Source organism: Sphaerodactylus townsendi, linkage group LG10 (genome assembly GCF_021028975.2).
Source record: "Sphaerodactylus townsendi isolate TG3544 linkage group LG10, MPM_Stown_v2.3, whole genome shotgun sequence".
Taxonomy (NCBI): Eukaryota; Metazoa; Chordata; class Lepidosauria; order Squamata; family Sphaerodactylidae; genus Sphaerodactylus; species Sphaerodactylus townsendi.
Genome location: NC_059434.1, coordinates 22,462,901 through 22,490,462, shown reverse-complemented (window position 1 = coordinate 22,490,462; position 27,562 = coordinate 22,462,901). Strand labels below are relative to the sequence as shown.

Below are 27,562 nucleotides of genomic sequence, written 5' to 3'. Positions count from 1 at the left end.
TCATAAGCTGAAAAGACTCAATTAATTCAATGGTTGCAAGTTGATGCAGATAGTCTCACTATGTCCTAAATATCCAGAAGCATTTTCCTCTGGCTGCTTGTTCAGTGTTTCTCATGTGAGCCATGCCTGAACACAGTGTTGGAGAAAAACGAGAAGATTGTCATGGTTCATATGTCATTTCTCCAGCAAAAAATACAGGAGACTGAAGCCAGCATGATTTTTTTTCCTTTGCATAAGGCCTCTGCTATATTATCAAGTAGTCAGATGCTGAGTGCATTATTTTTATATATAAGATATATCTCTGTCCATCTGCAGTTTATAGAAAACAAACAGTCTTTATATATAAGGCTGGTAAACTAACTATGAATAAAAAAACTAATCAATTGAACTAAGTAAGGGATGGTGAAAGATTTTGAAAGATAGAAGATAAAAGCAAGCTATTCTTATACTGTGTTGGGAGTGATATACACCTCATTTTAAGAGTAAAAATTGGAAGAATTATTTTCTAATATATGCTGCCTAACAATTTTGACTGAAAGAAGATAAAGAGGTAGTTTGATACAGTGGTTTTAGGGAAGAAAATAAATTGTTCTTCACGCTTGGCTCATGGGCCTTGTAGACCATGAAGATATAGTTTTCTGTGGAGCACTTGATCTTGCCATTTTCTTTCAGTCATTAGATGTATTATTGATTGTTCAGCAGCAAATGTGATAACTGCACACAACAGCCTGTTTCTAGATTACTTATGAATAATAAATATACATTTAGCATTTTGTTAAGCTGGGATGCTGTAGTAAGTAGCAGAGATACTCTTAGAGATGTCCTAGATACACCTAGATGCACCTTACCCATTAATAGTTTCACTGATTTCAATGAATCATTTAGGAATTGAGATGGTAGTCAACATGGAGGCAAATTGGGTCGTCCTCTGGGAGCTATTCTTTCATTTAAGCCAAACACTTCCTGTGTTCGGGGGCAAAATAAGATAGTTCTTCGTGCCCTGTGAAAAGCTTATAAAGTAAGAATCTTCTTTACCTTTTCTGGTCGACCGTTCCATATGGGAAAGGAGCCACAACTGAGAAGGACGCTGTTGTCACTCTGACTAGCCAAATAAAGGGCACTTCCAGCAGGGACTGCTGACCAAACCAAAGCTGACACTCGAACTCATATGACGAGATCTTGTGTGCAGAAGGTTTTCTACCTGCAGAATGCAACTTTCTTGCCTCCTTCCTCATGCTGCAGTGAAAATGCTTCTCAGAATGCCCTCAATCTGAATGCTCTCCAGCTTTCAGGATCACTACTTTGGGGGAGCATTTTGGGCTGTAGCAAGAAGGAAGAGGTGAGAAATTTGGACACCACAGGCAGAAATCATTCCGCCCCTGGAAAAGCTGTGGTGAATCCAAGGCCCATATGTTCAGACATATTGGTGTTTTGTTTTCATGGGGATACCTAAAGAGACACAAAATGTCTTTGACCAGATTGTAGGGCATACAACATATTCCATATATGCCCAGAAATAAGGGACTTGACTGGAGCTCTGTCTTGTGAAACTTTTTGGGGATAGTCTCAAACAGCCCAGGTATTTGGGGGCAAGCAAACTTGGTTTTACCTTCTTATGTGCTACAGGCTGTGAGCCAAGCTACAGTCTGAAGGCTAGAGTAAAAGTATTCCTGCTGGGACAATTTAGTTATCTAAATGGAGTCACTGCATCACCCTGCTGAGTGAAAAGGATTTATCATATGTCACATTTAGACTGTGGTAGTGATCATTATTCTCTATCTACAATGCTGTACAAAGAAGGTAGCTCACACATCATGAGCTGCATTTTTCAAGTGTTGAGAAATCAAGTAATGGGAAAAATAATATAAACTTGAGTGCAAGTTAACCCCATTGGCTTATTGGAGTTATATTTCCCTTTTTTCCTTCACAGTGACTGTGTCTAAAAACATGAGCTCCTTGATGTTTCTGACTGTCCACAGATCAGCAACCAATTACCATGTATGTGCAGATGAATGGGAAGAAAATTTAAGCCAAATGGCATGCAGACAAATGGGTTTAGGGTAAGGTCAGTAGTTTGTAGCACTGCTAACTTTTCTGAGTGACAATAATTGTTGATAGAGTTGATTAAATCTGTGAAGTTTTTATAATGTTTGCTTCCTCTGTTTCTTAGCTCAGTACAACTGGATTTTATGTGAGCTCTCTGATGTTCAAAACTATGTGCAGATTTTCTGTTCAGCACTTTAAAAGATGCACTTACTGTTGATATGATAATTCAGCAAAGAAACTTTTCTTTACCAAATATCAAGCCAACAGAAGAGAGTTTTAAGTAGCTTTATTTGCAAAGAAAGGGGAGACTCCACCGAAACAGTATATCCACAGCATGTTGATTCCCTTCTCCTGAATTCGCCAGACACTCTCTGTTCCCCTATTGGCTGAGGGTATTTAGTCACAACTTTTCGGTACGCCTATTCACATGTTGCTCCTTGATATGTGCCCCCTCCCAATTTCCACATACATGTACATTAAAATGAGGTTTGTCATCAGAGTGAGAGAAGAAGTTAATATGCATTAGCTCATTAAGCATGTTCAATGCATACGATCTGATGCAAGTCTTGCCCTTTAACCTAGTTACTCAGTTCAATTGGTCTTAGCCGGTCTTATCTTGTCCAGCCACAAACATCCTCCCTTATGACTTGTTTCCTCATTCCTAGTAGAAAACACATTTTTCATTTATCACACTGAGAAATAGATAGCTGCACTTTTCTTTCTTATACTTCAAAAGGATTGATTCGTTAACCTACCTGATATGGTTTCATTTGCTGTCTTTTATGAGCCAGGTCCCTTTGACTTGGTTTGGCTTGCTGTCCTGTCACATTTACTTCAGAGAAAGCCACTCTGAGTGGAGATGGACATATGGCCAAACTAGGCCTGACAGTGTCCTCATGTCTGACACAGGCATACTGTTGCCATTTTAAAGCCTAGAATGGGCGATTTCAAGAATTTTGAGAATTTGTTACGAAGTACAGTCCCATTACGCTTCTTAGGTTGCCTAAGTGCCCTCATTGTATGTTTTGTTATTACCTTTATATCCAGTTGAATATTACTTATAATATAATCACAATATATCTCTATGAATAATCTTTATGAACGGTGTATGAATTATCTATTGACTTTATACTCAAACTAATTGCATATACCAATTAGTTCATTGCCTTGTGTCACTATATATACAGTCCATGTTTCTTAGGCTTGGCTGGCCTCAGATTTTTTAGCATTGGTTTGACTGTATATATTTGCTGATCTGTTTAATATGGCCACCTTAAATCCTTATCCAGATTTTCTGCCCTGGCACCTTATCTAAACTTGTAGGAAAACTTTGAAACCCCTCCCCCCCCATTTAATTGGGTTCAAAAAGATCCTCCCAGGCTGCTACAGAGTTGATAAAACTGTCAACTTGAAATTGGAAAGTGTGTAATAGACTAACAGTGCATATAAAGAACACTTTCATGGGAGTTAGACTTATTCAGTAGACTTGAATAGGATTCAAAGTAGACTTATATGAATTGCTCTCTAAGGTATCATCTTTGGCCAGACTTGGTGGTGGTGGGGAGGCTATATGATCAGGCAGCTATTCCACCACTTAGAGTAGCCCATCTAATATCCACCAGAGCTTTCCCATCATGACTCTGTAGAATGGGCTCAATGAAGAGCTGAGGGGGCCTCCTCCTTGGAGATTTTCAGGAGGCGCTGCAAGGCCTGCCTGTTTATTGGAACATTAGAGGAGCCTTGAACAGCAGGCATCTTTTAAGGTGGGGGGGGTTTGGACCTTGTTTTACCTTTGGTTTTAGCTGGGGATGTTTTCATTATTATTGTAACTGCCTGAACCAAGAGGAAAGGCAGGACATAAATATTTCAACAAACAAACAAAAACTGTTTCCTGGCTTTGAGTTGGAAGCACATCCTGTGCCCAAATTCTCTCTTGCACCTATTCTGGGAACAGTAACGTAGAGATTTTCCATTTATAAGTATGAAATTAGCTGGCACTACATCTTTCAATTCTTTCACCTAGTGTACAGCCTCTAGTGAGCAGAAGGACACCTGTTCCTTTCCAACTCAAAATTGCCCTCCCCAAATTGCTTTTTCAGCCATGGAGTGAAAAATATGAGATCCCATTATCTTTCCTTTCTGTTTTCTCCTGCAAATGAAAATGCAGCTTGAAGAGTGAAATTTTGAAAAGAAAAAACCTGAGGACCAGTAAGTGTTGTGAAACCTCATCACCCCAGCCTCCATCATTCCCTTGCTTAATCATACATATACACACAAGGAAAAATAATGGAATTTTCCATAATTTGTAATTTGACCCTGAGCCCCAAAGGAAGTATTTTATGGTGTTCACAAGGGACTGTAACCTGCCTATCTTGCTAGGTCTGGTTGCCCTGTTTTCAGATGGGGATTCAGAGAAATAAATGAAGGTAATAAAGATAGAAATTTGTAAAAACCCTTTCACTAAGCCCACATGTTCACAAACTGTTGGTGAAAGAAATGTATAAACTAGCAGTAAGAATAGTTACTTTTGCAAGTTTTTAATACATGAATAATGGACATATTTGTTGTGTGAAAAATAAAATCCTTAAATTATTTCCTTCCCCCTTGAAGCATCCTGCCATACTCACTAGCCAAAGTAGCCAAAAGGAGGTTTTCAAGGACACACAAAGGTGCCAGTCATCTTGAAAATTCCACCAATAGAAATCTTGGGTGGGCAAAGCTTGGAGCACTGCCATTTTTTGCAGGAAGAAGTCTTGGAAGAGTTTACAGTTAATTTAGCATAAATAATGAAAGGCCAAAAAAAATCTCATGTATGAAGAGCTGGAAGTAATCTAGATCACCTCCAAAACTGGAACGTGCCATATTATCCAAATTACAATGCAATACAAGCAAAGGTAAGCAATAAACAAGCAGTACTGGGCCCATACTGCCATGTACACACTGAATACGCTGGATGACTTATGCAAAAGTAATCATTTAATGTGTGAGAGAAATGTATGAAAAATAAGGCACAAAGTCAACAGTATCCAAAAAGATGCTTTACCAGCTCTGCTGAGATCATTTCCATCTGCCTGCTTTGTCAGGGAGCCGTTCCAAAATACCGCTTTTGTCTATTCATTTGCAATTTGTACAGTCAAAAGCTATTCCCTGTTTTAAATCATTCTGAAAAAGGATATGGTCAAAACGAAGAAAACTTTGAAGAGGGGAGAGCATCGTGTTGCCTCTTGTGAATCTTGGGAGTCTTTTTTAGAGAGTTTATCCAAGATTCTCTGGTTTCTTTCCCAAAGACTATTCTCCAGAAATATGTTTATTGCAGGAGCTGAGGAGAAACAGTGTGTTGGGTTCCACCAGCTTTTCTGCTGCTGATAAAGAGAGGAAGAGATCCTCTTTTGATCACAGCCAAAGGTTCTGCTGGTGACTACAGAATCTGCATGGGCAAAAGCCGTGTGACTTGGGAGCTATATAAATTGGGCAGATATGTTAGAAATGTTAGAATAGATGTGTTAAAAGATATGTTAGATGTTTGTTTGTAATTCAAGGGGAATAATCTATAGCTAAAAACTCTTTAGAATGTATAATCAGTGACAATCATACCTCTAATAAAATGATAGCTCAGCTTTACTCACTATTATTAGATTTATATACTACATAAAATATGGGAGAAAGATGTATTAACTTGTTTATGCTACAGGAATAGAAATGGATTTAGGGAAATGTCACTTCTAAAATAATCTTGCTGAGTTTGAAATAAATTTTTTGTATAATATTTTTGGCAGTGTATCTTCTTATACCTAATAAATTAGTGAGTATGTACAGAAATTTATGCGATGTCTGTTGGAGATGTGGTTGGGGACCTATAGATTTTATACATGTGTCTTGGACATGTCCAAAACATAATCTATTTTGGCAAAGTGCAATCCAGATTATAAATGATCTGTTATACAGTCATATACAGTCATATCCTTAGATATCTTAGATATCTAAGATATCCTTAGATATCTTAGGATATTTTAAAGGATTGGTAGCTTCTTTAAATATCAAGTAACAGGGCAATCCTGAGGGGGGGGGGGAGAAGCACTCAAGAGGCGGTGCGATCCCAGCACTGGTGTAAATGCCCCTTGTGCTGGCAAAACAGGCATTGATACCAGCACACAGGCACTTATCCTGGCACTGGGGAGCTGCATGGCAGCATGATGCTTGGGCACCAGCATGGCCGTGGCACCAGCACTCCCCCAGCAAAGGAGCCCATGCCAGCACTGAAGGGGGTGTTACTGGGGTGGAAACAGATTTAGTCAGCTTCCTGAGCTCTTTTGGCCCAGGAATGTCTCCCATTTAACAGCACAGACTTACGCTCAAAAAAGGTAGGCTCAGCCAGTGGTGGGATCCAAAAATTTTAGTAACAGGTTCCCATGGTGGTGGGATTCAAACTGTGGTGTAGCACCAATGGGGCTGGGCCGGGCATTCCGGGGACAGGGCATTTCTGGGTGGGGCTGTGGCAAGGATGCAACCGCTGCGCCTGTCCTTAGGCGGGAAATGAATGCACGCAGGCGCAGGCTGCCATGCATGCCAGTGCACCTCCTGCTAGACTGCTTCAAGTTCTGCGCACTACTGCTGAGAGGAGGGGCGCAACTAAGGCAAAAATCACGTGGCAAAATCACCAATTAGTAACCCCCTCTCAGCACACACAAATAATTAGTAACCTACTCTCGGGAACCTGTGAGAACTTGCTGGATCCCACCTCTGGGCTCAGCCCATGGTGCTGCATATTCAGCTCCATGGGGTTAGGGGAGCATCCCTGTTGACTTGCTGGCAGTGGCGCAGCAAACCTCTTTTAAGGTGGCGTGGCTGCATCATGGCTGTGCCATTCCCCAGCATCAGTGCAGCTACCCCCTCCCACTGGATTGCACTGCCTGTCTGCACAGTGTTGCTAAGATGGTTATTGCAGCATATTGGGGGGGGGGAGGGGAGAAAAAAAAGGAACCCCCTTCTATAAAAACTCCCTTCTATAAACCCCCTTCTATAAATTATTCCCTTTAATTGTATTTAGAGTACAGTCTTATTAATTAAATTAGCATATTGCTAAAGGATGCAAAGAAATACTTTTCTGTGTACAGATTAAGGTTTGTGAATGTTGGGAATTTTTTTTATTATAATGCCTCCAAAAGAAGGAATATAAAACCGACTCAACAAAGGTTGAGTTGGAACAATGTTAAAGTACAAATTAAAAGCATCAGGCTTGAATTTGGCCTCCAGATTGAAACCACTGGACTAAGCAGTCCTCAATGTTCATTAAATAATACAAATAAAAACCCACAAAGTAATGACATACAAATAAGACCACAATCACAGTAAACAGGACCAAATGTGTTTTGGTTGTAATGGGCCTTTTGCAGTAGTCATCAATACATAAACTCACATATATATGAAGGACAACTGCTGGTATAATAAATCTAAAAAAGTGTTGTTTAGTTCACATTTTATATTGTGTAGCGCCAAATGATGATATTATTGGGATTATGAATCTTGTTCCATGATTTTCATGCTCACACATAAAAATGTATGGTTGTAAATTAAATGTAATTTTGGCAGTTCCTTCCATTGTGATGTGTATGTTGTATATATCAACCAGCAATCTGACAGACTGATTCTGACATGATCATAATAATTGTGTTGGCTTGTTATACCAACAATTATTTTTGGGGTGTGTGTGTGTGTATCTGTGCTTTAGTGACCAAGACCTATTGGGCTGAAATGCATTTGGTCCTGTTCACTGCGATCGTAGTCTTATTTGTTTATGGTCTGCTTGTGAATCTTTATTTGTATTTATTTGTAACATGAGGTACACTTCGGGCAACTAGACAAAAAGTGTGCAATTTTCCATTTTCCATTCTCCTTCTTTCAGAACTCAGACACTTTTCTTTCTCACCAGTAACGCAATAAAAATCTACTTGGTTCAACCTTGGCAAAATCTTTCCCTAAATATCAGTACAGCTAGGATATAAAGAGCAGATTTATATGGTGTTTACCCTTACCCTTACCATTACATGAATGTCTGAGAAAGATCTTCCACATGGGAAGATCAAAGTTGAAAAACACCCTACAGATAGAACCTGTAGCAGATAGCAGATCAAGTGTTCAAACACTAGATGTTTGAACACCTTTACTGATGGTAAAGAGTTTTTAGGAAGATGCTTCTGCTGTGCAGTTTCAGAAAAACCATGGCCTGCAAGTGAAGCAGTTTTCCATGCAATCCGAAAAACTTCGAAACTTCACATTTCCACGATTTTCAGGTTTTAATAATAGCAAATGTACTGAGTTACCTTGGATTTGTGTTTATTTCAGTGGGCCACCTGTGACAGAACTTGTACCAGAATATGAACAGCTGCAGCATGAGAAGTGGCTGAACCTACAGTCTGAATGGGAAAGCAAAAATGCATCGACAATCCAGTCTCTTTTAGTGACAGGGTAAGAGGCTGATAGCTTTTGACTGCTGCCCTCGGTGTGGTTATTAACTTACAGTCCAACAACCCTGATCTGGCATGGCAGATCCCTGTGGGAGAGCAACCCTCACATGCCAGATTCCAGTGCTAGAGAGAGATGTGGGTTTGGTCTGAATACAGATAAACAACCATTTTGCTCAGTGGATTCAGACAGGAGGCATCCAGTATGACCTGCATTTATACTTCAAGATATGGGTGGAGGTACACATTTCCATTCTCATTGTGGTGTGGACAGGAATGTACTTTTCTAACCATTGTCTTCAGCTGAGTTGCACTGTTGCATATATTTTTACCTTGGATTGCAAAATAAGTGTAAAATGCAATCAGTACACAACACTAATGCTGGGTATGTATTAATGCTTGGTATATAATTTTAATTACAAGTTGTCTGTATATTGTTTTATGATTTTACTCTGATCTTGCATTTTCACTAGTATATTCCATGTTTTTGCTTGGCTTTGAGCTTAGGGCAATTGCACATGACTCGCTAGAAACCAGTGCGCTTTTTCAGCCTATTTGGTCTCTGTTGACTGCAAATGCCCTAATTTTAGGTTCTATTTCACCTTGAAAGGGAGCACAGTGAAGACCCAAGATGTGATATCAAGGGATTATATGCATTGGTAAAGGAAACAATAGACATCTTTGAAGTAGAAGGAAGTGCCAGCTACCTTGATGGAAACAGTTCTGAAAAAGGCATCCTTGGGTTTAAAATAATTTGACCACTATTGTCAGGTGGCAGATATTCCCTTTTTGGTATCACTAGGAGCCTTAAAACGCTGGCTCCCAATATTTCTGGTTATTCCCAAATATTTCCAGGATTTTTTGGGACCCATTTCCTAGTGTCCTAAAAAATCCTGGATAACAGCTGGAATCCTGAATATATCCAGAAAGTACCAGATATGTATTCTGACCAAATATATCCAAATGCACATCCCTAAGGCCTTTTAACCACTGAATTAGCTCACCAGCTGTAACCCTTCTTGAAAGGTAGGGTTTGACCACATTTAATTGTGCCTTGATTACTTTCATGTCAGATTATTGTAACACACTCTGCTTGGGCTGCCTTTGAAGATGGCCGAAAGCTTCACCTAATGTGGAATGCTATTGCAACACTGCTAACTGGTTCTAGTTAGGATTAGGGTTATTGGTATTAAAATTCATTAGTTTCCTGTTTGTTTCTAGGTCCAATCTAAAGTGCAGCTTATTGCCTAAATGGTTTGGGACCAGGATATGTAAAGGAATGTCTGCTTCCCCATGTTCCTATCCATTCTTAAGATTGTCAATGTGGGAAAGGAGCATGGCCTTTTCAGTTGTGGCTCTGCTGCTTAGGAATGACTTAAATGGGTGTTTGCCTGGTAATGTATTTGTTGTCTTCTTGGGACTTTGGGGTGAAGACTTTTAAATACTCTGAGGCCATTAGGTGTAATGGTTTGATTTGATTCTCTAGTAGTCATTAAATTTTAACTCTGTTATCTGTATAATCACTGCTTTGAACTAAGAGATAGGTGTGATGTTCCCAACTTGTTATGTTAGGAAATGTAAATGAAACATAAAACTCTTTTCTTAAACCTATGGGCATTATTTAATGAGAGCAGTAGACAACTAGTACCTTATTTGAGATATTTAGCAGATATATGATGCAGCAGTGCATATATTAAGCAGGAATGATCTCTCATAAAAGCTGGGTTTTTTTCAAATCTAGGTTGCCCTGCAGAAGCAACAGCGTGATTTCCCTTCTGTGCACCAAAGAAGGTAAGACACACCATTCATCAAACGACAAAATAAGAGATTAGGCAGATATTTTCATCAACAAATTCTATACATTCAACTGCTTGGTACAGTATTGAAGTGAGATGGGTGCTGTGTGGTTTCCGGGCTGTATGGCCGTGTTCTAGCAGCATTCTCAGCCCGGAAACCACACAGCACCCAAGTGATTCCGGCCGTGAAAGCCTTCGACAATACATTGAAGTGAGAGTTATCAAAACTGGCAATAAAAGAAGATGTGCTTGTTAATAGGAGTATTTGTAGGTCCCCCCCTACTTTCTGCTCATCTAAAGTCATTTGTATAACTTATGCATCAGATTTCTATCTTCCGCACCTCTCTCTCCATGCTCAAGGCAGTGGGCCTGCTTTGCTTTAGGCAACTTCACCCAGAGCCCCAGCTAGGGGGACGCGGTACTGCTATTGCACCACCCCACTGCCTCCAGAGGGCCTTTGACCAGCACAGGGAGCAGGGAAAAGCTCCCCGATCAGCAAAAAACCCTCCAGTCTCAGTGCCTGCAACCTGCACACCTAGGTGGGATCTGACTATTGTCAGCTCCTCCCCCAGGAACATCCTGGACCCCCCCCCCCCGTGCTGGCATCTAATTTGGATGCCAATGCTGGGCAGGATGCCAGCTGCCTGCCTCCCAGGTTGCCCACCCTATTGGCACATTTGCCAAATGCACTGGTGGGGCAGGCAAACACACTGGCTAGAGCTCACAACTCCAAAGAGCCATTTACACCCTCCCCCTGGATGGGGCTGTAGGTCTGCTCTTTCCTTCAGATGTCTGGCATATATTTCTGATGATACATTTGTTTGTCAATTTTTTTTAAAAAATGCACTTTTCAAAATACCTACAGATCTGTTCAGGGAATGGAGGATTGGAAGTTGAACATAAAGTGCAGTTATAGTGCTGTACACATTCCTACTCGGACAAGGGGTCAGAGCTTGAAAAAATCATTAACACAAACCAGTCTGTACAACTCTAGATTCTATCCCAAACCAAAAGAACAGGATCTCTCTCTCCCGAATAGGATAGAAAAACTGTCTGTAAACTTAACAGCACAATCCAGAGCTAAGGTGGACTGGGACGGCATCACTTGAGCACCGCTCCACAGAAAAGAAAACCTCCAACTCCTCCATATGGGAGAATAGAGATACACTGTGAAAACTGAAGGATATCTCTGCTGGTATACAGGGACTGAGAGGGGTCTGGAGGCTGACTAAGGTTGGCCCCACCCCCCAGAATGCCCCCAGAACACTGGCATGGCTGCGGTTGGAAATTGAGTGCTGGAGGAAGGCCAGGCACCTCAGCTGGGTATTGCGGAGTGCCACAGTGGCTGGGCATCGGTGGATTTTCCCCTCCACTAGCATAAGTGCCCCAGAGAGGGCATTTACAATGGCAGAAGCCCATGCCACATCCAAGGGGGGTTCGTTCCCCCTGAAATGTGCTGCCCAAGTGGGAAGTGGAGGAATATGGTTCATGGTTGAGGTGTGGGGGACAATGCCTTTGAAGATGCCTCTCCCACTTACCTGATCAGAAATTACACCCATTGTAATTGTTTGTCTTTTTTCTCTATCAGGGTTTAAAGAAACAGGACAGGCAGATATAAGCCCTCTCTTCTCCAATGATACAACCTTGATCCATATTAGGGTCTTCTATTGTTGCTTTTTTCAGCCCACTACAGTCAGAAAACACATTATCATGTGAACTTTGGTCCGAAGTGAGTGATAACCAGTCTGTACTCTAGAGACAGAGCCACACATAAATGTATGGGTTAGATGCAACCAGCTTTAATGGATTGGATGAGGGTGCCCTTTGACTACCAAAAATGGCACTTGGGGATCATGGGTCCTACTTTGACTAAAGTTGTGGATGACAGGGGATGTAGTAAAGAGGAGGGTCCAACCCTATATATCTTTACTGATTTAGCAAAGAGAGCGTATTCTCTGGTGTATTCCTTCTAGATCCTACTCTTGCAAAGCACATTGTTCAGTAAATCCAGGAAAAAAAGAAAGCTAAATATAGGTGTTGAGAGTTCCATAATTTTAGCTTGTATCAAGTTTTTGGTACCTTCCTCATTCTCAAAGGTATTCGTGTAAGAAACTTTGGAGCTGGTACCTGACTTTCAGAAACAGCAACAGGGAACACCGAATGTGCTGTATTTATATTAGCAGGATGTTTTATATGTTTCTTAATAGACTGTGGGCGTCGCCCGGCAGCACGTATGAGTAAGAGGATCCTTGGGGGCAGGACCAGTCGCCCAGGACGATGGCCGTGGCAGTGTTCCTTGCAAAGCGAGCCAAGTGGGCACATTTGTGGCTGTGTTCTCATTGCAAAAAAATGGGTATTGACAGTAGCACATTGCTTTGAGGGGTGAGTAGGGCTGCGAACACTTTACGACTTGCATAAGAATTGCAGTTGGAGAAATAGTTGGCTGGGTGAATGCTGTTAAGTGGACAGACAGGGAATTGCATGTAAACATTTGTTCCTTTTGCCTAGGGCAGTGGTGGCAAACCTTTGGCACTCCAGATGTTATGGACTACAATTGGCATGGCCAATTGGCAGGGGCTGATGGGAATTGTAGTCCATGACATCTGGAGTGCCAAAGGTTCGCCACCAAGGGCCTAAGGCAATACAAAAAGAATACTTTCAACCCTTTACCACTAGAAACTCTGTGAGAGGTACGGTATATGTTATGAGAGAAATCAACAAAAAAAGGATGTATTCTAAAAGCTGTAAGGAATGCCTTCAAACATGTCCACAGTACCATATTTTAAATATGCTACTCAGCAGGTTTTCAGAGGGAAGGCAGCACATTTTGAGAGGGAAGGCAGCCCAATCTCAGAAGCTAAGCGGGAGAGTGCATGCATCGGAGACCACCAAGAAAGACCCTGTAGAGAAAATTAATGTCAAACCACTTCTGTTTCTCATTTGCCTTGAAAAGTTCCTTGCTGGAGGTCTCCATAAATTCGTTGTGACTTGACAATATTTCTATACTGAAGCATGTTTTGTGCTAAGTTCCTTGCCAAAAGAATAGACTTCCATAACAAAAGCCCCGTGAGATGCCTCCTCAACAATGTTTAGCTCCCACGAATATGGAAATATAAACGTCTTCTGAATGCATATTTTGAATGTAGTCAATTCCCACCTCCAATAATATCATCTACTATGTAGTCTGTAAATCTACTATGTAGATTGTAGAAAATGTGTTACATTCCGTGTTGCTCATCTTTTCCTTGGATTTAGAGCTGTGTACAAGAGTTGGCTGCATACGGCCTCTTAAAGCTTCTCAAGGTGGAACAAGATATTATGATTCTATGATTCTTTTAAAGAACTTTTAAAAAGTGTTTTGTATAAGATGCAGTTGTGGGGGCTGGGTTTTGAAGGGAGAAATTTACACAGCAGGACAGTAGCTTCAAAGCCCTTTTTACATTGCTGTTTTCCTGCTAAAAATCTCTCCCACCAGGCTGTTTTTATCCCTTCTGGGGAATCAAAAAAGTTACCCCCAAAGCCAGTCTTTCCCTTTCAGAGATCTGGAAGTTACCATCATAGAAGAATATCCCATAATTACACATAACACATAGTTCCCTTCATTAAGAGTGTATTTGCTAGGAGAATGAAAGTAGTTCAGTTTTGTCAGCAGGAGTAGAAATTACAAGGTGGACTACAGATGGTGATACAGAGAGAATTCAGATGTCATATGGAGAACTAAGTAACACTGGATGCAAAGAGATAGATGATATACTTTGAGCTAGACAAGACCCTATGATCAGATTTCTTGGCATTTTTTTCTAATAGGAATAGCTGCTGTGCAGGGTTCCCTGTCTGGATTGATAACTGTATTGGGTGGGCAAAGGGGGTTTCATTCTTCCAATTTTGCACAGTTGAAACTGACACACACATCTTTCACAGCAAACTCTTATTGGCCTTCTTCCCTGGTTGTGTGTGTTTGTTTGTATGTATATTTTTATTGTATCATCAAATGTTTGTACATACTTTAAAAACATTTGTTTAAAAGTTTTACAACTGGGGTCCCCAACCTTCTGACACACGGTGGCTGCATGAGAATTCCTAGTGCCTTAGGGCCATATCTTAAATTAAAATGTAACAAAAATATTAACCTACTTATTAGACTAAAAGTAAACAATCACAGGTCAAGAAAGAGATGTTAACTTGAATGTATTGAAACAATACTTTACCGTGGAATCCTTTTAATTACACATGCTTACCTAGTCAATGTGATTTTGTGACTGTTTACTATTAGCTAAGGCATTAATGTCCAAGTCAAGGTTTATAATAGATACCCTTAAAATGTCATGTTAATATTCATCTGGATTTCACAATTTTCATCTTGGAAGAGTTCTGTTCACAGATGTATGTGGTGCCAAAGTCTGTGAACATGCCCATGCCTGCAGCAAATTTCTTTAGGTCAATAGATATATCTGCTAGACCAGAACAGAAATCTACAGACTATTTTCTTTGCAAATGTCTCTGAGATCATCACTGGCTTGCAAACCAATTAGTTCCATATGGAAAAAGTTACTTTGGTGCTACTTCAGATGGATTCTGAAACATTCTTATTCAGGATCAGAAAACACTTCTTGACCTTTTCCTTTCTCCTTGAGAAAGATATCGACTTTATGAGGAAGACTGAAAAAGCATTTGCGGACTTTGCCTCTGCTAAACCACCTGACTTTTGCATGGTACAATACATATTCTGCATCTTCCTCTGAGAGAAAATGTTAACATTGATGATGACTAAGGCCGTGATTCTTGATGTAATTAATGTTGGATACAACAACACACACCACACTTTCCCACTGAAGAATCTTACTACCCGAGGCTTGCTGATGGATGATGCAGTGCAATTGCATGAGAAGTATACCATTTAATTTCAATATCTCTTCATTGATTCTGGCAGCTACACCCTACTTCCCACCATAGTGGGAATCCAAAGTTATGGATTCCCAAAGGTAATGCCCCATTGTTTCCAATGGGAGCTAATAGGAGATGGTGCTATACCTTTGAGGGTCCATAACTTTGGATCCCCTGAACCAAACTTTACCAAACCTGGCTGGTATCATCAGGATAGTCTCCTAAAGATACCCTGAAATTTTGGTGCTGCTACCCTTAAAAATCTGCAGGCCAAAAAATGAAAAAACACTAAAAATACAAAAAACACAAACGAACTCCCACCCCCCCGCAAAACTCAGATTTTGCACCAGGCTCCATTTTACCTGGCTACGCCTCTGAAAGGAGTATAAGAATAGTGATTTAGATGAACCCTCCCTAAAACATATCTGTTCTGAACCAATAACTGATATATATTTAATTTTTTAAAAAGTTGTTGTTTGTTTTATTCTCATAAGAAATGAAAATATAACAGGAGACAAATGAGGCTACTCAGCAAAATAATGGCCTGGAAGTGTGATCCTAAGCAGAGTTACACTTTCCTTAGTTCATTGAAGTTAATGGACTTAGAAAAGTGTAATTGCTTAGGCTTGCACTGTACATCATGGTCTGTTAATGGGAATAAAAATATCTTTATCCTTGAAATACCAGCCTTTGCACATCGTATTATTACAGTCAACAGTAAATGGGCTTTATTATGCAATGAAACACTTTGAAGATGTTATGAATACAGTGCTACTTATTGACAAATGATTTATTTATGCTTTTATCTCACCATCTCCTGTATCACAAGTTTTACAAAAACTAATTGAGATGCCACTATTCCTCTGGAATTTCCTGTCATCCTCCAGTGAAAAATATTTACAAGTTACAGAACCAGTGATAAACAATTCACCTGACTCGTCATGAATGTATCAACTCAATTCCAATCTGGTCATTCACTGAAATCTCACACAAAGTGTGAAATGTCACTTACCTTACTGTATTCACAAGACTATGTAGCTCTTCCATAATTGCTTAGAGCATCCATGATGAAATGTAACAAGTGGTGTTCAATTTGCAGAAAAATGATAGCTAGACAGTTACTGACTAAACAGTGTAGACCCTTTTATTATTATTATTATCTATTAGATTTTTATACCGCCCTATCCCCGAGGGGCTCCGGGCGGTGTACAACAATAAACATAATATAACATAAAATGGCTAAATCTTTAAAAACAGCGATAAAACAGTAAAAGCTAGATCTCATAAATACAATATAAAAATACTAGCATAAAAATAAAGGGCGTCCAGCAGCTCCAAATTCAAAATCCTCTTCCCAAGAGGGAGGAATGGCAGGTCCCATTGAATGACAAACGGCCCAGATGTAGAGGGCCATGAAAGGCGGGGGGATGGGCATGAAAAGGGTTATCTCATAAGGGTTTCTTATGGGCATGAAAAGGGTTATCTCATTTCTCACATGTTTTGCAATGTTTAATTCTTTTTTTATTTAAAAGGTCAGTAAAATCATCTGGCAGATTTTTTAAAAACAGAAAGTGTGTGTGTGTGGGGGTCACAACTTACTACTATTTTAATTTGGCAGCAAACATCCTTAAACTCAGCTTCTTTTGAAATATTTGGATGCCTGTGAGTTTACAACAGAAATGCCCATGTTGCTTCTGATGCTGAACTGAGAATTCACTACATATTGTATTACTTTTTCATAAGGAGAGAAAGCCCTGCGGTATGGGAAGTGGTTTTTGGCATCAACAACTTGGATCATCCTTCAGTCTTCATGCAGACCCGCAAGGTGAAGACAATTATCCTGCACCCCCGGTATAACCGAGCTGTGGTGGACTATGATATCAGCATTGTGGAACTCAATGAAGACATCAACGAGACAAGCTATGTCAGGCCAGTCTGCCTGCCCAGCAGGGAGCAGTTAGTTGAGCCAGATACCTATTGCTATATCACTGGCTGGGGACACATGGGCAACAAAAGTAAGATGAATGCTTTCCAGATTCTTTCTCCAATCTGTTTACCATCCATTGGCCTCTGTCAGTTATCTAGCTCTAGTGGAAATCCTCTGTCTCAGGCATTAGCAACATACCTTTGGTGTACGTTATTGAAAATTTGAACATATGAAATCTTCCCCAGCCAATGTTCTCAGCTTGTTTATACCTTATACTTCATTCCATTCATAGATGTGTCATAGGAACCAAGATCCAAGAAGGAACATGTGCTTGGGAGACATTATTGAAAGCTGAATCTATTCTATTTTATAAACAGGACAGTGTTTTGGCAATCTTAGAAACAGGAATTGATACTGCCAGAACGAATTGGTATCTCTTCTGCACAATACATCCCCTTTCTTTTGATTCTGATCATTCCGAATAATTAGTTCTCTCTTACAAAAGTCCATGACTTGGCACATTTGTAGTCATGTGTAACCACATGGAGCAGCAAGTAATTTAAAGCAAGTCTTTTATTGAGCATTATTGCAAAGGAACGCAATGTTTTTCTGGTGATTATCTTGACTACAAATGAATGTGCTTTTGAACCAAAGATAGTAAGTCAAATTATGACTGTCCCACTTGGCATTTTTTTAAAAGCCACTTCGTAACTGTCTTCAGCATTTTGGCTGAAATCTACCTCTATACAACTGATGTCTATAAATGGCGAATCATATGGGCCCCTTACGCACATGCAGAATAATGCACTTTCAATCCACTTTCACAACTGTTTGCAAGTGGATCTTTCTATTCTGCACAGTAAAATCCAGCTGCAAAGTGCATTGAAAGTGGATTGAAAGTACATTATTCTGCATGTGCGAAAGAGGCCATGGATTAGCACTGCCTCTCTAAATATAATAGTAATCATCTACACTGTTCTGAATCTAGTCAGGGCCCATAGTCAATAATGAGTTCAAGGAATCTGCATGCAGTCTGAGAAGCCAAGTGTAATGTGCAATCTGAAAGGTGCTCCTCCACAAGATACTAAGACCCGGCTCCCGTATTGTAAGTAAACTGAAAATTTGCCCCCAGAATCCCAGGTATCTTCTGGGATTCAAGGGAATCAAGAAGAAATCTTTCCGATTCTTGTGTGCGCTGCAAGTTGCATCCTAATATCAAAGGAATCCGTGGGTTCACTTATTGGATTGTGGGGTACTGATGCATTCATGGCAAAGTGTCTTGAGCCTTGAGAAATAAGCCTTGAGGAACTGATTTGGTGGCAGCCTTTCCTACCACTGTTTCATACAAAGGGCCTTGGTCAGATGCCATGATGCAAAGTAACAATTGATTTAAGTGCAGAGAGGAAGGTATAGTGCAAATATTTAAGTTATATTCTAGAATATCATTATGTGAAAGTCAATATTGTTCTGGAATCATACTTATAGACAGACAACAGAGACTACAGAATGAATTAGCTCCCATGTATTCTAAAATTCACTTGAAGACTAGTTTTTTACAGGAAGCCTTTTGGGTTTTATTAGAAGTTATTGTCAAATGAATACATGTTTTATGCTCTCTGCCCTCCAAGCAGTAAAAAATTCCAGGGAGATTTGGTAGGAGAAACTACTGGATATTTATAGTATGTCAGCAATATTTGTGTTCTTAATACAGGTATATAGACAGAGCAGGTAGTAAGCAAGCATAAACAGTATTGATATTGAAACAAGGTAATTGTTCTGAAAGCAACAGCAATTCAAGGACGCTGTTCTGTACCTGAAGCATTTTCTCCCTCCCTGGCCATATGCAAAACAACCTCTTTCCCCCTCTTTGGCATGAAATTATTGGACTTAAACTGGAGTAACTCTCCTTAGGATTGCACTGATAGTCTCAGGCAGGACTCAGGTTACCCTCTTCACCTTATTGGGAAAGTCTGAAAGTGTGATGTAGTGGTTAAGTTCAGCAGACTCTAATCTGGAGAACCAGGTTTGATTCCCCATTCCTCCATATGAGCAGTGAACTCTAATCTAATGAACTGGGGTTTCCTGCTCCTGCCCAAGCTCCTGAGCTTGGGCTAATCACAGTTCTCTCCAAATTCTCTCAGCCTCACCTACCTCGTTGTGGGGAGGGGAAGGGAAGGCAAGTGTAAGTTGCTTTGAGACTTTGAGAGAGGTTGAGAAAAATGGGGTATAAAAACCAGCTCTTCTTCACTCTTCATCCTTGTTGGCACCATCCTCAAAGAGGAGGGCCCAGGACTGGGCAAGGCTTTATCAAGGCTCCTGGCCTGCCCCAACTGATGACATCATCATGCCATGCAGGTGTCACAACATCGTTGCCCATAATGGGCATGGCCGCCACCTGCCTTCCACCGTTCTAAGGGCATGTGCGGCGGGGCCTCCTTTCCGTGCCCTTTTCCAGGCAGCTATGATGGGCTGCGGCAACTCATGGCCGCTCTTTCTAGGAACATCTGCTGGGTCTCAGTGCTGATCAGTGAGCATCTTCAAGCTACATTAAAGTCTAGAGAAATGGACAGCACTTTGCACAAGAGAACATGGTTATTATGATAGTATTTATGCACAGCATACATTGTTTGACTGAGATCACATCTTTTCCTCTCTTTAGTGCCTTTCAAGCTTCAAGAAGGAGAAGTTCGTATTATTTCCTTAGAACAGTGTCAATCATACTTTGATATGAAGACCATCACCGCTAGGATGTTATGTGCAGGTTTTGAATCTGGCACTGTGGACTCCTGCATGGTAAGCAAGTTTTAGAGAACACATTTTATTATTTTGACAGCCCCTGCCCTTCAATTTATAAACATTTGTAGCCATACAGTGCAATTCTATGCGGAGGTACTGTAGTCTAAGCTGGTCCATTTTAATGGGTTTAGACTAGAGTAACAGGACACAGGATGATGCTGTTAGTGTATCACTGAACTACCTAAATTTGCTCAGTGGGCAGTCCTGTTTACATCCAAACTGGAGCAGGATTTGGGGGGCGGGCGTGGAGGGGGGGAAGCATCCTCATGGCATGGTCCCTGAATTGTTCACTTTACAAGTTTTCCCTTCCTTTGATATTTTCTCTCACACCTGGTTTGATACAATTTTTGGGAAAGCTCAGCCCAAGGACCTTTACCTGTTGGTGGACAGGAAAGTGCACAATTGTGCACATTCGCATCATTTTCCTTGCTACGCCCCCTGCCAGCTGCTGCTCCATTCTCTCCAGACAGCTTTTTATTGGCAAGTCCTACAGCACAATATAGTGCCACAGTCTATAGCACAATATAGTGCTACATTCTACAGCACAATATAGTGCTACATTCTACTGTCTTTAATATGTGTGTCCCTTATATCTCCACAATGAAAACAGCTAGAGACTGGCTTTTTATTTTAAAAAAATTAAAGTGTGAGTTTAGAGGAGTTAGTTGTGGCAGTAGATCGTTATAACATTATTGCACGGTAGTGATCCAGCAATTGCCAGAAGAAAAAACAAAACAAACAAACAAAAAGGATCTCCAGTGGCTGGGTGGGGGCAGCCACAAGACCTGAGGCAAAACCTTTGGGAAACACTGCCATGTGAATTCTCTGTTGACACTGTGCTTTTGCATTGACATTAATAACTATACAGAGAATCATCCTCAGGCACAAGCGGCCTTGGCCTTGACTAATAAAAAAGCAGCAAGATTAGATCATAAATCTGGCTAGATAACTGTCTAGGGGTGTTCAAATTTTTTTTGAGGAAAATTCAGATTCAGTTATATTGGGTCCCCAACTTTTTCCCCTGAATATTTGTACTGATATGGGTTTTCCCCTAGGAATCTGAAAAAAAAATCAGCTCCATTGTAGCCTATGAGGAATCTTTCTGGGACCCTGGGGAGCCTGTGTTTTTAAGGTAGAGGCCCCAAATTTGCAGCATAGTTGCTGGTGACTCACTTTATAAGAACCTCCAAATTTGGTGAAGATTGGCTCCCAGGTTAAGAACAAAGAGAGTTGGCCCATTAAGGAGATAATGCTTATACACACTTAGAGCAATGCAGTGCCCCTTATTCCAACCCTTATTCCAAATATGCAACTTATCCCTGAAATCAGCCTCCATCCCTGAAGACTGGAAGATGGCCAATGTCACACCAATCTCTAAGAAAGGATCTAGGGGGGACCCGGGAAATTACAGGCCAGTCAGTTTGACATCTGTTCCTGGCAAATTAGTAGAATCTATCATTAAAGATAAAATTATAAAACATGTAGAAAAGCAAGACCTGCTGAGGAAGAGTCAGCATGGCTTTTGCAGAGGCAAGTCCTGTCTTACAAACTTACTGTGAGACTGCAGTCCCAAGACTTTATTGAGAACTGAAGCATGCGAGGGATAGACGAATTCTGAGGAATATAGAAAGAACAAAATCTTAAATTCCTGCTGCCCTTGGCCCGCCCCCTAGCTGGGCCCAAGAGCTGCAGTTACAGTAAAATAACAAAGGAAAGAATACCAACATTCAGATACGAAGTTAACATTACAAAAGGCAGGGCTTGGCCACACCTTGAAGAGCTGTGGCTGCATGTTAGCTTTTGTTTCCTGGAAGGCTAGAAGGGGGAGGGGGGGATGAGCCAAGAGGCCCATCCTGACACTTAATAGAGTTCTTTGAGGGTGTAAACAGGCATGTGGATAAGGGGGAACCAGTGGATATTGTATACTTGGATTTCCAAAAGGCTTTTGACAAAGTATTGTCGAAGGCTTTCACGGCCGGAATCACTGGGGTGCTGTGTGGTTTCTGGGCTGTATGGCCGTGTCCTAGCAGCATTCTCTCCTGACATTTCGCCTGCATCTGTGGCTGGCATCTTCAGCCACAGATGCAGGCGAAATGTCAGGAGAGAATGCTGCTAGAACACGGCCATACAGCCCGGAAACCACACAGCACCCCAGCTTTTGACAAAGTTCCCCACCAAAGACTATTGAGAAAACTGAGCAATGAAGAAATAAGAGGGGAAGTCCTTCTATGGATTCAAAACTGGTTGAGGAACAAGGAGCAAAGGGTGGGTGTAAATGGGAAGTTCTCGCAATGGAGAGATGTAGGGAGTGGTGTTCTCCAAGGATCTGTTTTGGGACCAGTGCTCTTTAACCTATTCATAAATGACCTGGAAGTAGGGGTGGGTAGCGTGGTGGCTTAAGTTTGCCGATGATAGCAAATTATATAGTGTGGTGAGAACCGCAAAGGATTGCGAAGAGCTCCAAGCAGACTTTTATAAATTAGTTGATTGGGCTAAGAAATGGCAAATGCAGTTCAATGTAGCAAAATATAAAGTGATGCACATAGGGGCAAAAAATCCAAACTTCACATACACGCTACAGGGGTCAGTGCTATCAGTCACAGACCAGGAAAGGGATTTGGGTGTCTTAGTTGATAGTTCCATGGGAATGTCAACTCATCGCATCGCAGCTGTGAAAAAGGCAAACTCTATAATTAGGAAAGGAATTGAGAATAAAGGATAATTAGGAAAGGAATTGAGAATAAAACTGCAAAGATTGTCATGCCCTTATATAAAGCAGTGGTGCGACTGCACTTGGAGGACTGTGTTCAGTTCTGGTCGCCACATCGGAAAAAGGATATTGAAGAGATAGAAAAAGTGCAGAGAAGGGCAACGAGGATGATTGAGGGATTGGAGCACCTTCCTTATGAGGAGAGGCTGCAGCGTTTGGGACTCTTTAGTTTGGAGAGGAGACGTCTGAGGGGGGATATGATTGAAGTCTATAAAATTATGCATGGGGTAGAAAATGTTGACAGAGAGAAATTTTTCTCTCTTTCTCACAATACTAAAACCAGGGGGCATTCATTGAAAATGCTGGGGGGAAGAATTAGGACTAATAAAAGGAAACACTTCTTTACACAACGTGTGATTGGTGTTTGGAATATGCTGCCACAGGAGGTGGTGATGGCCACTAACCTGGATAGCTTTAAAAAGGGCTTGGACAGATTTATGGAGGAGAAGTCGATCTATGGCTACCAATCTTGATCCTCTGTGATCTGAGATTGCAAATGCCTTAACAGACCAGGTGCTCAGGAGCAACAGCCGCAGATGGCCATTGCTTTCACATCCTGCATGTGAGCTCCCAAAAGCACCTGGTGGGCCACTGTGAGTAGCAGAGAGCTGGACTAGATGGACTCTGCTCTGATCCAACAGGCTAGTTCTTATGTTCTTATGTTCTTAACCCCCCTATTAAAATTCCTGCTTAACTATGACTCTCAATGGGTGATCTTAAGAGAGTCACTTTATCTCAACCAATCTTACCTCACAGGAAAAATTTTCGGCTGAAGTTCTGCACTGAGTTCTCTGGAAGACAGGCAGGATACAAATGTATTGTTCAGTTGCTAGAGTACCAAAGTGAAATGTATTTATCAGGTACATTTTCATCCCATTTGCCCTCCAAGAAGCTAGGGTAACTCTGGGCTTAGACAGAGTGATTGGTCCAAAATCACCCAGGGAGTTTTATGACTAGGGGTTCTCAGACACCCACCAGTTTGGTTCACATCTTTTCTGGTCACAAACAGCAAGCTCACTTTTCAGTTATTTGTACCAGATGGTGTTAGGAATATATTTGGTTCTACATTGGGGAGAGAGGAGTTTCATTATTGCATCACATGGAGTTGGTGACATGTTCATTGCCACACTGCTGCTAAATGAAAATCCATGATGTACCATAAGATGGCTTGCTTAAGTGATTAGTGACACCCCTTTGATGGCAGGAATCCCCCTTTCTCACATCAGTCCTTGTTATTTGGTCACTTCCTGAGATAAGCTTCATCTGACTGAGTTGCCTTCTTAGCAACAGTAATAAACTAATCTGCATATTATTGTAGGGTGACAGCGGAGGACCCTTGGTGTGTGAACAGCCTCCTGGACGCTGGACATTGTTTGGCTTAACTTCTTGGGGCTCTGTCTGCTTTTCCAAAGTTTTGGGACCTGGAGTTTATAGCAATGTGTCTCATTTTACTGAATGGATTGAAAGGCAAATCTACATCCACACATTTCTGCTCCGCTGACTCGTACAGACAGAAATACAGTGCAGAGTGGAAGGGGAAAAGAAAAAGCAAAGCCCAGGAGCACAGAAGAAATGAAGATGTCAAGCTGAAGAACTCTGGTAAATTATAAATTCTAAGCATTACAAGTGTCTGGCAGTGGAACAGAATCAAATAATTTGTAAGTCTTCAGGTGGCAAAAGTACTTCTAGGTAGAAATCATTTTTTAAAAATCCCTTCTGGCATTTTCTTTAGCAGAGTTGTATTATATTTCTCTCACACTCATTCCCTGACACACAGAGAAGAAGAATCAACCAGTTTATCATGTAATACTATGCCTTTCAGACACTTTTGCAAACTTATTAGCTTTCTATGATGTCAAGAGAGAAAAACCATATAGTGCTGAAGAGATTGACTTCCTACTTGGACCCTGATCAAGTTCCTAAGGGTCCATTGAGCTATGGGGGAAATATTTAGGAGGGGGATAGATGATTGCAGCAGTGGAATGCAGTTCCATTTGTGCATAACAGCATCCAAGTCAAAGTTTTTAGTCTTGAGCACTTGCAGCAAAGCCATCTGTGCATTTACAAACGTGATGGGCATATCTGAAGAAGAGTAACTCTTTTTCTGACTCCAGCCCCCACCCACCCCTGTACTCGCTTGCTAAGAGATAATTATTTGGGTGTGTCAGATGTGATTAAACTATGAGTATATTCAGTCCTGATATTTATTATTTAAGTCAATCATAAAAATAATTTCAAGGAAAAAACAAAATACAGAAAAGGCCAATCTGATTAGTATGGTGAAAGACTTGCCCACTTTAAAGGAAGGGTTATCAGAAAGTTGTATAAAGAATTTCAAATTAAGAATCATCAATATAATCCACAGTATGGGGAAAATATATTATATGAGATATCAACAGAAATAATGTTGTTCAACCGGCCTCTCCTTCTGTACTTCGCTTAACACCACCAATCAACAGCCTTAAAGGCACAGATCTTGGTGACATTCTTTTCCCCTTCCTTTGCCCCCCCCCCCACCAATCAACAGCCTTAAAGGCACAGATCTTGGTGACATTCTTTTCCCCTTCCTTTGCCCACATACACACACTCACACACACTCACTTTCTCTCGCTGTTGCTGCAAGGGAGGGGCTTGTTTTTAAAATAGAAGTTTGTCTAAAAGAAAGTTTTAAGAATGCCCTCCTGATCATTGGGGAGGGCAGAAGCAGAGTGGAGAGGTGGGGTGGAGCCACTTGTGCAGTTCCTTTGCAAAAGCCTACTCTGTTATAACTATAACAATGTGCTGATATAAGCATTTAGACAAGCAGGGAAGAGTCAGCAGCAGGGAAGAGGGCAAGGGGGAAGCATGCAAAACACACTATGGGGGGTGATACTAGGTGGGGTGCTGTGGGCAGAGGGGAGAGGTCTGGGGCAAAACTGCTCATTAGCAATTCTTGCTCTGGCTGCAAAGCAAAAATTAAATTTGTGCTAGAAGTGGGCTTGCTTGCCACGGGGAGAATAAAAAGTCAAAGTGGGATTTGAGGAAATACATCTGTACAAGAAATCTTGCGGCGATGCACATTTTCCCCCCCATTGTGCAGCAGGTGCCTTGTTGTGTAATGAGTAATTAAATCTTGTGCTTCATATACAAAAAGGTAGACTAAGTTGTATGTTAAGAAATTAACATATTCTCTGTACACTACGTTTTCTGTGCACTGCATAAATCTCATGTGTGCTGAAATGCAGCTTTACAGATTCTCAGGTACTACTCCACAAAACACTTTTGCTAGCTTCTAAAGTCAACAGAAGGTATACTGTAACAGAAACGGAATAGAGGTTGCCTCTGGGAGCAACAGAAGAATTCCGATTGTTGCTTCCCTCAGCAGGCTTCAAAGTCACGCAACACACTTGAAGCTAGAGATCAATAGAGAAGATTCAGGAATTCTGCAGGAGGGCAGACTTTCACTTCTCAAGCCAATCTCACCTTATCTTGAAATGGAACAGAGCTGTGTGGCACAGCTCCTCCTTTATACTTCACATGTGGCATACTGTCCACTGTTCCTGCTATTGCACCTGGGCACTGATCCCAGAGAACACACTGAGGCCTCAGGAAGCCCATTTCCACCCCACAGTTCCTTCATTCTAGTATCTTTATGAAGAGTTTGAAGCCACACAGTCTTATAAGAATGGGCAGCAAGGATACCCATTCTGGATAAAATGGCCAGTGGGAGAAGTGGAAAAAGGTCACATATACAAATAACTGGTATACTTTTATTTGTCTAATACTTTAATCAGATTAATACCTTTAATCACATCACCTTCCACAACTGATTTGTAGCTAATCAGGCCACAACACTCTCCCTTCGGATCATCTGCAGGGTTCCACAGAAGAAGAGTTGGATTTATATTCCACTTTTCTCAACCATAAGGAATCTCAAAGCAGCTTAGAAACTCTTTCCCTTACTCTTCCCATAGCAGACACCTTGTGAGGCAGGTGGGGCTGAGAGAATTCTGAAAGAACTGTGAATAGCCCAAGGTCACTCAGTAGGTTTCATGTGTAGAAGTGGGGGAACAAACCTGGTTAACCAGATTAGAATCCACTTCCTGTTTAACACTACGCCATGCTGGCTTATCACAGGGGAAAAGACATTCTGTATCAGAAGTTGTAGGATGCAGAAATTAGGTCTTGCAGGCCCGATATCGTTCTGTGATGGGGACTTTGATGATGAGTAGAGAACATCCAGTTTGGAATACAAGATGTAGGAAAGAAATGGAGCAGGCTGCTCATCTGAAGTCTCACTCATCCTCCCAGACTTCTGTCTCCTCTTCCCAACCAAGACATAGTCCTTGCTGTGGCCCTGTTGCTTCAGATTGTGAAGGATTACATTTGCTGCCTATTTTAGAAAGGGGCATCTAAACAAAGGGTACTTCAGACTTGAGAGCATCATTAAAAGAAACTGTGAGAATCCAAGTATAAATTTCATTCCCGCCATAGAATGCAATACAATACAACAACCTTTATTAGGCATATTAAAATAGGCTCCAGAGCGTTACAGACATTTCTGAAGTACAAATCAAAATTACATTCAAAACACAGACAGATAAACTGTATCTAGCATTGGACATTACTTAGAAAGTTCTGTCACTTGTAAGAGAAATTTTGCTACTTTTTCCAAGAGCACGGCCTCTGTATTATTTTACAAAAGCTCCACAACAGTTGTCAGAGTCTCCTTCAGGTTTGTCTAAGACCAGCCCAGGAGAGAAATTCCTAATACCCACATATCTCGGACAGTCAAGTATAATGTGAGCAAGAGTCTCCACTTGGTTTTTACAGTGTGGACAGACCCGATCCTGGAGAGGGATAGATAGGTAGCGACCCTGGCAGGGGAGACACCATGATCCTA

The 27,562-nt window shown here is 41.1% G+C and overlaps 1 protein-coding gene across 1 annotated transcript in view; it reads left to right on the top strand.

Annotated features, from left to right (window-relative positions):
* Positions 1-25,529, top strand: part of CORIN (corin, serine peptidase) — a 106,914-nt gene extending 81,385 nt beyond the window's left edge. Inside the window, 7 exon segments of the mRNA XM_048509608.1 lie at positions 1,931-2,060; positions 8,389-8,511; positions 10,249-10,298; positions 12,511-12,685; positions 16,931-17,202; positions 19,774-19,907; positions 23,999-25,529. Coding sequence (XP_048365565.1) covers positions 1,931-2,060; positions 8,389-8,511; positions 10,249-10,298; positions 12,511-12,685; positions 16,931-17,202; positions 19,774-19,907; positions 23,999-24,181 — 1,067 coding nt within the window. The 3' untranslated portion in view covers positions 24,182-25,529.
* Positions 25,530-27,562: the final 2,033 nt, after the last annotated feature.